The 16,742-nt window shown below is 41.5% G+C and overlaps 1 protein-coding gene across 1 annotated transcript; it reads right to left on the reverse strand.

The window, feature by feature from the left end:
• Nucleotides 1-2,190: 2,190 nt before the first annotated feature.
• On the reverse strand, nt 2,191-15,053 carry MEP1A (meprin A subunit alpha). Its single transcript, XM_074153620.1, has 14 exons — nt 14,985-15,053; nt 14,877-14,901; nt 14,726-14,773; nt 13,809-13,849; nt 13,626-13,704; nt 13,197-13,314; nt 11,468-11,643; nt 10,520-10,741; nt 9,401-9,550; nt 6,165-6,380; nt 4,801-5,263; nt 3,513-3,679; nt 2,708-2,915; nt 2,191-2,338 (listed from the first exon to the last, which is right to left on the reverse strand). Exons 1-14 carry the CDS (start codon nt 15,051-15,053, stop codon nt 2,191-2,193), a joined length of 2,130 nt encoding a protein of 709 aa, XP_074009721.1.
• Nucleotides 15,054-16,742: the final 1,689 nt, after the last annotated feature.

A 16,742-nucleotide genomic window follows, 5' to 3' on the forward strand; every position in this document is an offset into this window, starting at 1 on the left:
GATGCTCTGAACTGTGGTACTCTCAGGATGAGGAGCTAGTGGGGCTAGGGGAGCCCAAAGGGCAGCTGGGACATGTTCCTTCCCCAGTGCAAAGCTTAAAGTAACATCATCCAAAGGGAACAGGGCCAGTCGCTATTGTCTTTCCCAACCATCACATTCTGCTGCTCGGAAGATGCAGGAGAGCAGGTCAAAACCAGCTTCCTGGTCTGGAGTGAAGTAATCCTTGGATCCAGCCGCCAGCTGCTCTCCTCTTTCCTGGAGGAGAGCAGTTCCATCCCCTTCTCTTGGGACCGGGGACAGACTTTTATTCCCAGGTTTCAATAGGAAGACAGAGCATCAAGCACGGTGCAAATGCACCCAGTGTCACCTGTTGGGACATCTTCCTAGACTGGCACACCATCACAAGTTCCCCTGGCAGAGCGGAGTCAGTGTGTGGTTTGGCAAGTGGTGAAGATGTGGGCTCTGTCTACACGAGTAAAATGAACAGGGTCAGAGCCTATGCATGTCTTTGGAGAGAGTGGTGACAGCTTGTAGTTTTATTCTTGGTGTCCCTTTACTCTGGGGACACCAAAATGATATGCAGGAAATGACTTAACTAGGACTTGCTTCGATCCTCTCTGTCTCTTGTTTGTCTCGCACATTAACTAGCAAGCTGCACCCTGCAATAATAACATTCATTTTTATGGATCCCTTGTCTTTCATTCCATAACCCTGTGACATTTATGAACTTGTCAGCTTGGGTGGGGGAGTCCTTTGACCCAAGGTGGAGTCCTCTAATCCAGCTGGCAGAAGGTAATCGTCTGTAATTAATTTTCACCTGTGGTCAGGTCCAGACAGATAGTGAGACTTGTTACAGGAAAAGTTGGTATAAGTGTTTGTTTTGATTTTATTCCAAATGCAGAGAATAAGAGGGACCGAGTTTTAACATGTTGATAATGCCTTAACTAAATATACCATGATTTGGATGGTTCGTCCTTACTTACAGGACTGGTGTGAGCACCAGGATGAATTCAAGTGTAAAAACAAGCAAAACCAAGCAGAAAACAGCTCTCTGTGTACAACCTACTGCCATGAGAGTGCATTTCCCTTGGCTGCCATTCCTTGTGACAGGTACGTGATAAATACAAGGACAGCTTCACTCTCTGCAATTATTTACCATTTGTATTCTGAACTCTTTCCATTCTGATATGCAGAAAACAAGAAACTGCTTTCAGAGGAAACCTAGGCAACCAAGTTTCAAGTGTGGAAACTGTTAGAGCCCTTAAAAGCAGAGATCTTGGGACATACTAGATCCTTTGCTTCGAGCCATCTGCAATATATTCTTGGGTGTTAACACCTTATCCAACACCCACCAGTATCACCGACCCAGTCTTCATCTTCCTACACTCCCACCCCTCTCCCTGACTTGTGATTTCCAAAGGGATATGAATTTAATAGTAACTGCTGCAGATCCAATCCTGTGATAACTGGTGATCTGCTCCAATTTCATCCACTGCCTGATGAAATCAAGGGAGCTTTATAGATGTGTAAAAGTACTTTGGATTATGCATAGATTTACTCCTGAATATTTGAAAATCTTCTGTGGTGAGGTCTCCTAGAAAAACAACTAGCTTTAATATGAAATTATTTCCCTGCCAGAGAATTGGTTAAAAGTACTTAGTAGTAGTTTACCATGAATCCTATGTAATAGCTACTCAGCTTTCGTAAACCAGCACATCTCCATGGAAAATGAGTTATGATGTACTGATTTACATACCTATGGATATGTGCCCTTTAGATTTCTTGAGTAATTTCTATAGGAACATTTCTAGAATCTTATTATATGTGCTTCTATATGATGTTTTCCAGTGTTTTAAGGGTTTCTACCTGTTATTTAACTAAGTTTGAACTGTGGTTGGGATTAAATGCATGGACTTCTGGCGCTACTGCTTGCTATTGGATGAAGAAATGAAATTCAAAGAATACACAAGAGATGCAGGGTATGAACTTACATTAGACAGCAGTTCTATGTGATGTTCTTTAACTGCCAGGTTCTACAGAGTAAACAGATTTCTGCCAAGACGTTGATAAAGCATTTCATCTATATGCTGACTGGTCTTCTGCAAGTTGTATTCATCATTTTTCACTGAAAACTGATGTCATACGAACTATGGAAAAATAGCAGGCTGAGATTTATCCCCCTGCAGCTCTTTATCTTCTAGACATCATGGAAATTAGGACGATCGTTAAGACAATGGTTCCAGCAATTCCACCAATTGTCATTCCCAGGATGTTCCCATGGACCTGCCTTGACTGACATCTCTCACCCGTAAAGAAGAAGGCACGTCCTGATGGGCACCTGGAAAAATAATGTACAGATTCACATGGATGAGGATTTGTGTCCTGCCCTATAGGCCCACCTCAGTGTCCTCACACACACTATCCTGGATGAGCAGTTCCCATTAGAGGGGTTCACATCACAACATCCCCGCCTTGTTTTGAGGTTTGGAGGCTATTTACATCCCCTGGAAGCAGCACAGGATGGGGTTTCTTGCCTCCCCTTACAGCTGCTAGTAGAAACCAGTCAGTGTTGTGAAGTGTTTTGTTCCTACACTTCCTTGAAAACCTAGTGGCTCAGACCTCTGAGGTCTGTACCTCTGCATACTTATTAGCTGCATCATTTGGTTCAGAAGAAAATCAAGGCAAGCAGGGAAGAAGTCTGTGGTACCTGCAGCTTGCTCTCCCTTTCACATTCACACAGACTCCATCATTCTGACAAGGGTTTGGGTCACACGGGTCTTGTGGATAGGGCAACCAGTCTTGAATGGGCTCCATATCCTGGGCTGCTCTCTTCTGCCTTTCAAGAATGAGGCCTTCCATGAAAGCAGGTTGTTCAGGTTCAACAGGGACTTCAGTTTTATTGAGGTGACTTAGATCTTTTAAAAAAAAAAAAAGGAAAGAGAGGAGAAAGACATCAGGTAACAGTAAATGGTGGTATATGCAGTATTTTTCATACCAGGGGCTCACGGGGTGCTTTGTGGACTGCAGGGTACTCCTGGCCCATTTGCCCTTTACAGAGCTCTTGCTTTACCACAGTAAGTTCTGCATATTCAAGGCACAAGACAGAAAATAATATTGAAATTTTGGTAACTAGTTAGGTACATCAGTGGTATTCCGTACTTTGAAAAATTATGCCAAATGTGGCTGTTCTGTATGGAAATAAACTCAAGGATGGCCTTTTAGTATGTTCAATGCTTAGAAATGGACATAGATACTGGTTAGGGTGCTTAAAGGTGTCTAAGATATTAACCTTCAGTAAATCTTTGCTTTTTAGGTTCTTCTGAACTCACAATCAGTTTAGCCAACATCACCCACCTCAAACTAAGACAGAAATGCTTTTAAAAGTTGAGCCCCATTAGAATAAAAGATGACTCAGAGACAGCTGGCAATAGTTACTTGAATGTGTGTAAAGAAATATGAAGGACCACCCACCCATTTGCTTTTGTAATGAGAATCAGGAAGAGGGTCTTTACCATTAAATTCTGCAAATATAATCAGGTCATCATTTTTCAGGAAGCTTCTCTGTCTCAACTGGCTGTGGGATATGAAGTTAGTCCATCCCCAGTCTACAGTTCTATAGCAATTGCATGAAGCATCAAATTTCCCAGAAACTGATGGTTTCTCCCATATTAAGGCTCCACTAGCACCTGCAAAGAGAATATGAGTGACGGACACAAACCACAAAGTTCTGCAGCTGGAAGCATGACATGACTCTTTTGTGCATTACAGTGTTAAACGGGATTTATGCTGTAAAATCAAGTTCAGAGCTGAAATGTCCAAACAAATCCCAGAGGTATGATAAATTATGTGTGCCAGCAGACCCCTAGATATGGTCTGCATGTGGACTCAGTCGATGTGAGGGCACTGAAAGTCCCCTTTCATTGAGGACTAACCAAATGCAAGTTACCTCCTCGTTGTCACCAACTAAGAGCTCCTTCCTGTGTAAAGGCACTCCCTCATCAGTTTTTAAGTACCTGTGGTTTAGAGTCTAGCAGATTTTGTTCATTGCTCTGGTTCTGTTAAACATATTCATACCTAAGGTTTAAAACCTCCTACTGAAAAAGTGTGTACTAAACTTCCAGTGGAGAAAGCGAAGACGGATGGAGATTCTTCTCTAGTATTTTATTCTGTACCAAATTCAATATTGTCCTGTTGTTCTTATTTCTTTGAATTAACACATCCATCCCTAGGGATAGTGGAACTATGGTGCTACACGCTGTATAAACCCAGAGTTAAAAGGTAGCCCATGTCTGAAAGAGCTTGTAATCTGCAGTCTACACCCAGCCAAGCAAGACAGGCTTCGTATGCTGCGGTCTGATCTCACAGGTGTTTTCAGGTACTTTTTTCTTAAATACAGCTACAGTATGAACCCTGTGCATTCAGACCATGTATGTTCAACTTAACAAAGCCTCCAAAATGCAGGTTTAACTTCAATTATTGTTGCTTTAATAAGGGAATAGAGCACCGTGCTGGCATTGCACCATCCTGTGGCGATATGTCACCTGTCATAATGGGCAAACCACAGGTAGAATGGGAAAAGCCAGCTCATGGGAGAACTCTGTATTTAGAGTCAAACACAAGGATTGTTCATAACAAGACCAGCCTTCTATGCATCAGTTTTGACACTCAATCATTTTTTGCAGACAGGAATTCTGAGTCATACACAGGAAAGTGACACAAATTGGGAAATGCAACTGAAGTTGCCCAAGTCTGGGTCCTACACTCGCTCCTTTGACCTGGGTTCCTCCAGGTATTCACCACTTACCTGAGCTAATGTGGTCTTTGCTTGTGGTGAAGCTTTTGCTTGAGGACATCCTTTTCAAGATGTCAGGGTCCTGGTCCAGCACCGTGAGTACAGCTTGGCGGTTCAGAGCTGGCCACTCCAGAACACCATCGTTCTCTCCACTGCACAAGTGAAAGGCAACGCGAGTGTAGCCACTGATTCTGGAGTGGGGATACAAACTTATGCCAAAACCATAACCCTCAGGGCTATAAAATCGGGGGCTTTGAATAACGTCATTTGACGGATTTTCGAGGATTTGGCTGAAATTCCGAATGACCCACACAGCTGTGGGACAGGGCGTCTCGGTCAGGGTGACATCATCGATAGCAATCCCACCAGATGAAGAGCTGGGGTTGCCCTTTAGTCCTTGGAAGACATAACGGAACTTCTTCTGAGCGTTGAGGGTTACGTGGGCAATTTTCCAGTTATGGTCATTATCCGCTTGGGTAAAAAGAAAGCAAAACATTGCCATCAGCATGATTAGTGATATAATGAAGCAGCTTATTCCCAGACATCCATTCCAGCTGCTTTTTGAGACAACTGATCCTCTCACAGAGTCCTGAAGGCTAGAGAACTTAAGTTGATATTGTGATTATAATATACTCACATTGCCTTATCCTTCTAAATGATGTGCTTTGGACACATTGCATTAGGAACTCTTCACACATCAGTGAATGACAGTCTCCAGTATGAAGGGAACAGGCTAAGGGCCAAGACCTAACAAGTGGAAGGGTGTCAATGACCCAATGTGTTAGAAATAACTGTTGCTGCCACTTTTCCAGGGACTTATCCTTCCCTGCAAACTGCTGCAGTTTGGTATAGGCAGGTTTTGGGTTTTGACAATATAAATGCATAGTGCCACGGTAACTGAATTTGGCCCATTTAGCAAAATCACCCAAAGCCAGAACTCAGTTCACATTTCCAAAACTACATATGTTTTTATATTTCCAACCATATAAAAATCAGGCTGGGATTCTTATTGACTGCAGATGAGCACAAGCATTTACATCTGAACAGTTGACTGTTAGATCATATGGTAGCTATAACTAGTCAATTGATCTCCAGCAGAATTTGGGGTCCCTCTCAATCACTGAGTGTAATATAACATTATTAGGAACATCATGACTTCTGCTGTGGAGCACCTAAATTACATTATTACAACTCACAGTTTCACTGCTAAATGCCCTCATGTAATACCAAAATTCTTAGCTGCATTGCAAGATATTCTGGTAGCTTCAGGACAATCTTTTGATTTCTGAGCCAATGCACTGCATTTGTGGTTTCAGTAAGACAACTTTTCCTCTCCTAATATTCTATATATTCCTCATATTTCCAGAATTACCTTGAAAGGTTTGAATTTTCCTCATCTTGCGAACGTTTCCAGTGCCATCATCCTCTTTAAGCCAGATGATCAACTTGTCAGAAAGGCTTCCTGTGGTCTTATAGAAGAACTGGAGGCACTGCTCAGTTCTCTTTGGATAAAGGATTCGAGACTCTAGGAGTGCCACCTCGTCTGCCCTGCCAGAGCTGGTGCTGAAGTACATGACATAGCCAGCACCTGGGAAGAAAGTGTAGAGCGTCACTGCCTTTTTCCAGATTTCCTGCTAGGAAATTTATCATTAACATTATCCGTTGAAAGGATAAATTTAGTAGGCCTAAGTGTAGTACTTAACACGACCAGTAGAGGAAATGGTATGTGACAACCATCCAAGACAGACCAGGATAACAACAGGACTAGTAGCTTATCATATATATGGAACTCATCGCTGGCAGCTTATGTCAATTTTGCCTTAGTTGGTCTCGTTGGAAGTTGGATACATCAGGAATGTCAGAGATATGATACTTACAGTCAGCTCTTAATCCTCTGTAACGAGTAGACTTTTTATTTTTTTACTTGATTTATATTGAAGATAATCTAAAGGTGAGATCTTAGAGATCACATGATATATTATCTTGTAAAGAGTAAGATAACTGATTAATCAGTGATAAAGATAATAAAAAAGGGTTGGACACAGAACTAGCACTCTCCTGACCATAAACATGAATAAGCTCTTTTTTACGGCTTGTCGAAAAACTTTTCAAAAATCAGCTTCTCAGTTTTGGAGAAATTATTCAAGAATTCCTGCCCCTCTAGTTAATTTCCCACTAACATTTTCTGAAGTGTTCCTTATTTTAGATTTGAAATGTCTACTTTTATCCTTATATTTTCAAGGGATTTACCACTTGCACATGCATCTTATCTTGGTATCACATGGACTTGTCACATCTTATCTGTATTGCATTGCTCTAGTGATTCATTATAGACTATGATTAAATTTACAAGTGAAATTCTTTTAGCTGTTGTGTAAAAACTCCCTCTGTTGGGGGCTGGTTTCTTGGACTGTTGTCAAAGCTAACATCGGGGGCATCATCAGTTAAACCCATAGCTGTACAAACCCGGTACAACCCCCTGCATGGTGAGCGGAGCTGTTAATCGTGTTCACTCTAACCATGTCAGGGGAATATTCTCCATCTACTTTGCCTTGAACTCATACCTGCAGAAACTTTGCCAAAGATACTTAATTGCTTTATGCACATATATGACACTGCCCCGTAAGTTAAATTAATGTTAAATTTAGAATCATAGAATTGTCTAGGTTGGAAGGGACCTTTAAGATCCTCTAGTCCAACCATCAACCTAACTCTGATAAAAAACCATCACTAAACCATGTCACTAAGCACTATGTTACCCTGTCTTTTAAATCCTTCCAGGGATGGTGCCAAATTTAAGTATGTTACATATAAGTATGATCACTGTTGTTCCAAGTGGGAAACAGGTCTGTGAGCCTTATTCAGGTGCCTAACATGGTTGTTGAGTTTATCATGATATCAACCTCCAGACAATCAAGGTTCTTCCTCCTTTTTGATAAGAAAGACAAATAGTGGCAACATTAAGCATCTGTGGCAGTTAGGATATGGCCTTAGCAGACTTCAGCATGAGGATACAGGGATCAAATCCAGAGCCAGGCTGCCAGCTCCTCCCTAAGCTTTAGGCTGTTCTTTCCCTCATTCAGTTTAGCCAGCAATAAGTCAAAAGCCAAGAGAGTCGAATTGTTTGGGCAAAATACAATCCATCTGTGTCAGAAACCTAAAATTAACCCTGACTTGAGGTGGTTGCAGAAGGAGTTTTCAAAAAATGTCTAAATTCCTGACGGAGTCAATGACCCTTTGAAGGTCTCCAAAAGGAGAGGCACTCCCTGTTCATGCAATTCATCTAGGCTCTCTGGAGATCCTCAGGGGCACCTAACCCTCTCCAGAGGGGTACTCTTCAGAGAACATCAATACTTATGTTGCGTCAATTCACTAAATGCTAAAGCATAATTGCAAGTTAAGTGCTTACTGCAGAGAGATTGGATTTTACCCGATAAACTCAGAGAACTCAGCTGCATTTTTTTTTCAGTAATAATTATACTATATGGAGGGGGAAAAAAAAAAAAAAGGGAAGGAAAGAATGAAAACAATCAGATGAGAGTTAGGAACATGTACTTATGGAAGCTGTCAGGTGGTTTTATTGAGTTATATTGCATTCTGGGACCCGATCGACAACTACTAGTGTTATAAGAGGTTGAGGATCTGTTCTTTCCAGTGGGTGGGTCACATAAGGGGAATAGCCTACTACTCCTGAGCGCAGCAAGTCAAATTTTTCCTTTATCAAAGAGTAACAAAGCATAACTGAATGTGCCAGAGGCCAGGATTCCTTCACTCTGTACTTGTGCAAAATTTACAACAGAAGCAACTTTTTTCTTTTTTAAATTCTGTAGTAGCTTTCCCTGTCTAAATAATGACAAATTTGGCCCTTGTTTTTCAGAACTGCCTGTTGGCAGTCATAAATGAGATTTAATCTTTATTCTCACTTGCAAACTAGCTCACTGTGACTGGGGCTGACTCCACCCTTTTTGAGATTTTTCTTCCTTGAAAAATGACTAAATTACCATGTGAAAAAGAAAATTATTATCCCTAAACTCCTATCATAAAATACTTTGCAACTTTCTTCTACCTCCACAACCAGCACTGCTCAAGCTTATTATTTGCTTTGCAAACACAACATTTATGGATGTCTATGAGTGCTGTTTTGTTCGTATCATGGGGTAACGTAACTCTTACTCAGACTTTGGAAGTTACAGTAAATACTTTTCCAGGTTATACTTAAAAGGCCACTAGTTAAGATTGTTCTTTATCCCCTTTTATCTTGCCAGTGTGGAGAACATTCCAGTATGTTGAAAAACCTCAATAAGAACACAAGTGCAACCATAAACTCACACTCGCAGGGCCAAGACACATGAAAATAAGAAATGCTTTTTGCTTAACCAGAAACATTGCAACTCGAATGTTTCCTGGGTATTATCTTAAATATGGTCATTTAATCCTGTGTTTTCAGAGTAGCCAGTGCTGGGTTTTCTCAAGCATTGACTACAGCGACAGGTTCAGAGAAGTTGTTAAAGACTATGTAAAGCACACAAACCAGTACAGACAGCACAAGGGATCCTTACTCCAGCTAACCCCTTTTCCATAGGAAAGTGTTCTGTTACTTCATTTTACCTCTACAGCGCCCAGAAAGTGTGTGGTCTTCCTGCCCAGTGGCACTGCTCAGTTGATGGACCCAGTCTAGATCATCTCTGGTGCCCTGAATCATGCCACAGATATTTTCAAGCTCAAAAGAACACTGGTCCAAAAAAGTGTGAGTTGAAGCTGAAAAAAAAATGCACACATTATTACCTCTGAAGTAGTATTTCATTAAAACTTCTGCTCTAATGTTGGGGGGTTTTGATTACACAAATATAGACCTCACATATAGAAGACAGATGTGAGCCCAAAGATTCAAAAGAGGAAATATTTGATTCCTGGAGGGATTCCCTGCATAAAGATAACAACATTTGATCACTTCACAGAAGTGAGTTAACAAAGTGCCATGCGGCAGTGACTGATAGAGGCTGCCTTTGTGCCTGCTTGTAAGCCTTGGAGAGACAAGTCACTTTGTGAAGAGTGGTGGTGTTGTATTTAACCATTCCTCAGCTGGAGGTTATTGTTCTTCATGGCCCAGTTCTCTGCTTGATAAGCATGAGCACTGTTCTTCCACTTCAAGCAAAGCTCACTCAGTTACTTTAGGCTGGTTCAGCTTAGTTTGCTTGCAAGTTGATGCTTCTGTTGGCATATCCATGGGGACAAGAAGTTCTCACTAACAATCACATGCGGCGATAACATCTTGTGGTGAACCAGCTTAGCAACTAACTAGACGGCGCTGGACTCTAGACTTAGCCAATCTCAAGTGCAAAATAATCTAATTAAGACCAAATGTCAGCAAAAGAGGACAAAGTACAGTTGCATTCACCTCACAAAAGCACAATGAAGCTGCCCATCCACCAGCAGGACCCAACCACACGTCTGAATGCCCAGGAGAAACACAGAAGAAAAGATGTGAATGGATTGACTTTCACTGAGTAATTGAACTTTTACAAAAGTAATGACAGTTAGCAGAGCTGAAGAGGGGGGTGAGGAAGGAATAAACTGTTTGCGTCTCTACGCTACACATCCTCTCCCATACTTCCTCAAGAGCATCTGAGGAGAATTTTTTGTGGTTTTAGAGACATAAGGGAGGAAAACCAGCCAGGCTCAAATATAAACAAAGAAACAGTTTGCCATGGTTGAATTGTGACTTACTGCAGTTGTACATGCGATTCAGCCTTTCCAGGTCAATGGCACTGAAGTCTAGACGTTGTCCAATTACGTTATCAAATTCTGGTATCTTTGCTGTGATTGTGGGGATACTTTCATTTTTGTTAAATGAAAATGGTTCATAGTGCATCAACGATTCATAGTCATAGGGGGTGTTCAGATCAGTGATGAAGCTGTCATTATACTTCAGGAAATTGTGCTCTTTGCCTGGTGAAAGAACAGAAAAGTGTTTCATTTTCAGAGAAATCAGAAAGGAAATGGCTTTAGGATGGCCCCTTGGATACAATTTTCTGAGGCCAAATTGGTATACTTGAAAGCAACTACTTTACAATAAAATATTCAATTTATCAAGATTTGTTTATGAAGTCATATGGGCAACAAAGCAGTGCCTTTAGATTGCAGTTCTGCACCCTCCCATGTGACTTCAGTAGATTAAAAATCAAACATCAATGAGCTGTAAAGAATGGGATACACAGGAAGTCAGATTAGATGGTCTAACAGTAAGCATCCTGAAGGACTGAACTTAAGGGTTAATGCACAGGCATAAAAATAAAAAAGAATGCACTGAAAACTTTTCCATACCTCTGCACATCATGGAGCTCACAACAGTACATTGTAAGACTTGTTGCTTTGGAGGTGGTTCATTACAGTGCACAGCAAAAAGTCAGAGTCTCGATACTATTGACATCATCATCATCACCATGACTCAAGATGAGACAAAGTTAGCAATAAGGTGAATTGGTTTTAGTGCTGTTCCCAGTCTTTGACCAGAGAAGCTGTATCAAAATCCTGCTACATCTACAGATTGATTTACAGTGGTCTCAGGTGTGACCCAGTATTTCTAAAATCATATCTTTAACAAGGTCTTGAAATCTAGAATGGAAAATGATGAATCTGCACTTTACAAAATCTGACTTGAAGGTTAAAACCCACCTGGAATAATTTGATCCCACCAGATTGTCACATAGTCATCCCGGTCCATCCTCGACTGCTCATGGTAAAATCCTAACGCGTGCAGGATCTCATGTTCCACGATGGCTCTGTAGTCACACCCTGCCCCGATAGAGAGTCTCTGCCCAGTCTGCAGGTCCCCCACCATGGACCAGCACCTGAGAAAGAGAGACACCTTACTGTCTGTTAAGCAGTTTTCTTCTCTACATTTAAGTTCTCAGTAGGCTCGCTGGATTTGAAGTAATATCAAAAAAGGTTTAAATATAAAAGGAGTAACATAAATCATCATTTAGATGCTGCCTGGATGCCTTGATACTCTAAAGATACTCCACTGTGAAAGCAGGCTAAGCCTCAAAAACATACTCGCTGTCACCTGCATGAGCCCAACATTTTACGTACCCTCTATTTAGACAGGTTCACCCCTGATTTTTGAGATCCACAGAAGTTCAGTCCTGTACCAGCTGCCATTTTGCCATGAAACAATATATACATAGACACAGTAAACTTGTCAAGACAGACTGAGCTTTTTTTGCAATCACTTGGGCAAGGGAAGAGATCTAGGAGGATTTAGAATAGCAGCATTTGGTTCTTTCTTTTGAACAGCAACTGCGCAATGCATTGGCCACAGGTGTGAAGTCATATTTTTCTGCGGGGGCCCAGACCCTACTCCATGACTCAGAAGAAGCTAATCATGATTGAGGAGGAAAGGAGCTCCTCAGCCAATCCACTGGGAACTTTTTAGGGTAGCCCAAGGGTGATGTGAGAGGCTACTGCTAAAGAGCATCTGCTTGTACTGTAGCTTCATTTGCACATGACAAAGCAGCGTTGGGTGGAGTTTGTTGAAGGAGCTCTGAGCGCACTAATGTGGGCACTGAAAACAAAGAGCTTGAGCTCTAGAATAGCTGCTACCAGGGAGCTTCCAGAGCCAGGCTCTTCAGCACCAACTTGTCAAAAGTCATGGTGCTTGCAGTCTTGTAAAAGAAGTGTCATAGGACATATTACCCAAGGAAGAGCTGAGGGCAGAAATATCAGTGCCTACATGCCTTTATGAAGTTGTGGGAGAACAAGAAATATTCACAGCTGACATAGTGAGAAGTTTTTTGTGCTGTTCTACATGTTCTTTCAAAACACATTTAGATATAGGAAATGAAATAAATCTTTCCCATTCCCGAAAACCCAAATCTCTGGGTACAAAACCCTTTCAAATTTTGAGAGAACCTTTTGTTAAAGAAGAGCCACACTAAAACAATAGTAATGTTACAATAAACTGCCTTTCCACAGCTTTTTTTGGCTTGTCTTCCAAAGATTTCAAAACCTAAATTCTGACTATTCACTTCCTTGATATGTTTAGAGGAAGTACGTGGGGGTTGTTTCACCCACCACTGAAATGGAAAACAACACTAGGTAGGAAAGTGGAAGCAGCTGATGAAAACCCAGGGATGCTGGGATTCACCTCACCAAAGAGTACCCATCCAAACATCAGACGCCCATTCCAAGTTCATCATCTAAATGCCCTCTGCAGTCAGCAGAGGGAGGCAGCTGCTTCCAAGCTTTGTGTCTAAGGAGGTAAGTTGTGTTGCTTTCTCAGTGGCCTCTTTTTCTCTGCCGACAAGAAACTTAGAATAAACTTTTAGACTGTTGCAGCCAAATGAAATTAATTCCCAGCTGATTCTACACAGCAAAAATAAAAAGAAATTGATATAAACCTTACCCGTCTTCTTTTCTAAAAAATATGTAGGTTTTCTCTCCTTCATATGGCTTGAAATCAATGCAAGACTTAAGACGGAACATTTCAAACGCCTGGAGAATTACTCCTTTGGCATTCAGATCTGGAAAATATGCATCAGGAAAGCACATTTAACACGTTGCAGGTCGTTCCCCCTGGAGAGGTAAGATACGCACACAGATATACGCGTGGGACCAAGAGAAAAGTGACTGAAAGGAAAAATGATTGATTAAATTGTCTTTTGTTATGATAGCTGTAGAAGAAAAAAAGATGGTTTTGATATAAAGGAGCTGTCTAGTTATTAGTGAATTTTAATGTGAGAGAACCAGTTCTGAATAAGTCAATTTTTTTATCACAGTGACTCCAGTGCAAATAAAGATTGGAGCTAAAATCTGAATAAATTATCTGCATTACCTAGGTCATCACCCAGAATATAGGGAATGGGGAACTTCCATCTGTAGATCTCATTTCTTAGGGCATTTCGCTGATTCTTCTGAAAAGGGAATTAAGAGCTGGTGACATGTCTGGTGAGGGAAGATGGGCTGATTTGTACCAAAAATACAGTAAGGACAAGTGATAAAGTTTTTAGTTACTTACAGGGAGCAAGATATCACCCTGAAAGAGGTCCAGTCCAGCAGCTGAAAAGTAATTTAATGAAAGATAACGTAAATGAAATATCAAATATCAAACGTATTTCACCTCATAAACCATATTGAGCCTGCTTGTACAAGGTTAATGTCCTTGGGCATTTACAGAAAATAAAGAAGGACCGTCCTCTTTATGTTGAAATATAGGGACAGGCCTAAAAGTAACGGTAGTTTCTACTCAATATTTACTACTAAGCAAGGTCTGCACTTTTGGTGACAGAAGTCTGGTGGCCACCATTATCCATGTCTAGTTTAATAACACAGTTACACAGTGAGAATATAGTAATATTGAGTACTACATCAGGAAGAATATTGTACAGTGCACCATCAAAGGTTATATAGAAATTCACATTACAGGAAATAAAAAAATAAAAATAAAATAAAATAAAAAAAAAAACAAAATAAAAAAAACCAACAAACCAAAAAAAACCCACAGAGGAAGACAGTACAGTGCATTGTGTCTTTTCCATTTGGTTTCCTTAGTACATATAGAAGCTCAATAAACATCTAAGCTATTTTCCACTTTGTAAAACTTCATAAAAATCATATAGACATGGGTGGGGGGATGGTGGTGGGACTCCAGAGCTTTTCCAATTGATACAGTATATTACTGCTTTAATACTGCGGGTCTGTCCAAATTTCAGAAGTGACAGATATCTGCATCCCTTGTTTACGTAGGGTTACAGTCCTAGGGTAGATTCATGTGGCATAGCAAGAGGAAGGTAATTCAGAGCTCACTTAATTATATTTCTCTTGTTACCACAAACTATCTGACCATCAGTCACACACGTCTTTTTTACAATACTGAAAATTCAGCATTTTGCTCACAATTTTCCAGGCCTTATTAGAATGCAGGCATGAACTCACCTAAGTTTATGTCTGGAATGTCTTTGATTACCTCACCAAGTTCAGCATCTGCCGCTGCAAGACAGATAAAACATTATGTGCTCAGATGCGGTGGCACACAGCAAGCAGAAGAAGATGCTTCAAAACTCAAACCAGCTCCCAGAGCACTTACCAGCTTCATTGGAGAGGTGCCCAACCTGAAAGAATGAAATACAACCAGTATAAGGTGTGAGATGTCTCTGGACTGAGAGGAGCCTGTAGAAATTAGGATTCTACTTACAGAGACTGGAGTGCCATAAACGTAAGATAACAGAAGCACTAGGGAGAGCAGGAAGATGCTGGAGCGCATTTTTGCAATGGAAAGAGAAGCTGGTCCCTCTCATCCCTTGCAATATATAGGGCGTGCTGCTGATCTTTCCACAGAACATCAGCCAACCAGCTTCAACCTTTCCACCTTTGTAACGTTATTATAACAGCAAGATTTTCCTCCTAAACGGCACATGATGGCATTGTTGTTATCAATTACCCAAGTCCACTTTGAGGAACATTACAGAGAGGAATGCAATAACTTCATGTCTTTAGTGCACCTGGTAAAAGGCCCGCCCAGCCTCTGTGTAAGAAGATCTCAGTCTGACCCAAAGTTACTGATTCCTTCCACTGTGCTTGTTATCTGTCAGTATTACAATCTTGACTGCACAGGGGGAAAGTCTACACAGAATTATTCCGGGTTTATAGCACTACAGTGACATTAGAGTTTGGCCGAGTGTTGTTTTCAGTTAATAATTAACATGACATTGTAAAGATTAGAGATAAAAGAAATATGATTATGAATGCCCAAACAGTTTTTTCCCATGGCTGAACACATCCTGGGACTGATGCCCCGGTGCACAACATGCCACTCTTTGCCTCCAGAGGCAGTCAAATACATCAGTAGATCCTTGACCTTCTAGCTTGATGTTCCTTTCTTCCCTGGTGGGTTTCAGAGATGACAAATTCTTGTCTTCTTTCTTGGGGGACATGGATCAGGGAAGGCACATGGGCCAAGGCTCCAGAAAACTCTAGATCTCCCACAAGGTGCTGCATTGTACCTGTTATCACCCTGCAGATGTTCCATGAGCCCTGGAGCATGTTCATGACTTAAACGTAGGCCGTTGAATCCTGTTCCCTTGTTTCCCATCTGAGATTACAAGTGATGAAGGTAAGGATGTCCACCTCTTTGTTCAGCAATTAGGTAGGAAAAGGTTTGTGCCACAGACACTACCACCCACAGCACAACACAGAGAGATTGAGTAGGAGGAGAAGAAAAAGTGCTCTGGAGGTGCTTCACACACTGCTTCCCAGGAGTATTAGCAGGAGACACTGGACTTCAGTGTGAAGAAGCCTCAAACGCAACTAGGAAATGTGCCTATGTAAAGTGACTACCTTGTCCTAGAAAGGAGTCAGATACCCACGCTGAGAAGTTCATGAAGGACTGTCTCCCGTGAGTGGGACCCCACTCAGGAGCAGGGGAAGAGAGTGAGGATGAAGGAGCATCAGAGACAATGCGTGATGAACTGACCATAACTCCCATTCCCCATCCCCCTGTGATGCTGGAGGGGGAGGAGGTAGAGAAGTTGGGAGTGAAGTTGAGCCTGGGAAGAAGGGATGGGTGGGGGGAAGATGGTTTTTGATTTGTTCTTATTTCTCATTATCCTATTCTAGAATGGCAATAAATTAAATCAATTTTTCTAAGCTGAGGCTGTTTTGCTCAGGACAGTAATTGGTAAGTGATCTCCCTGTCCTGATCTTGGTCAAGGAGCTTTTCATCATATTTTTCTCCCCCTGTCTTGTTGATGGAGTGGGAGTGATAGACCGTCTTGGTGGGCACCTAGTGGCCAGCCAAGGTCAACCCACTACAAGATCCAAACAAATTCCCATTCTGGTTTCATGAAAACTTCTCAGGAATGTTGAATTGGGTCCAGCCGCAGATGAAGGCAGGGAAGCATGTTGTTCTTTTAGCAGTGACCTAATGAGCTGAATACTCAAGAGTGAGCGTTAC

Source organism: Numenius arquata, chromosome 9 (genome assembly GCF_964106895.1).
Source record: "Numenius arquata chromosome 9, bNumArq3.hap1.1, whole genome shotgun sequence".
In the NCBI taxonomy this organism is placed as follows: Eukaryota; Metazoa; Chordata; class Aves; order Charadriiformes; family Scolopacidae; genus Numenius; species Numenius arquata.

Bases quoted from the DNA above. Each gene is read 5' to 3' on its own strand.
- MEP1A (XM_074153620.1), bottom strand. From the start codon at position 15,053: ATGCGCTCCAGCATCTTCCTGCTCTCCCTAGTGCTTCTGTTATCTTAC. The intron at 9,551-10,519 runs GTAAGTCACAAT...TTTTTTTTTCAG, and splicing joins GAATCGCATGTACAACTGCA to CTTCAACTCACACTTTTTTG. The intron at 5,264-6,164 runs GTAATTCTGGAA...TTTTTACCCAAG, and splicing joins GAAAATTCAAACCTTTCAAG to CGGATAATGACCATAACTGG.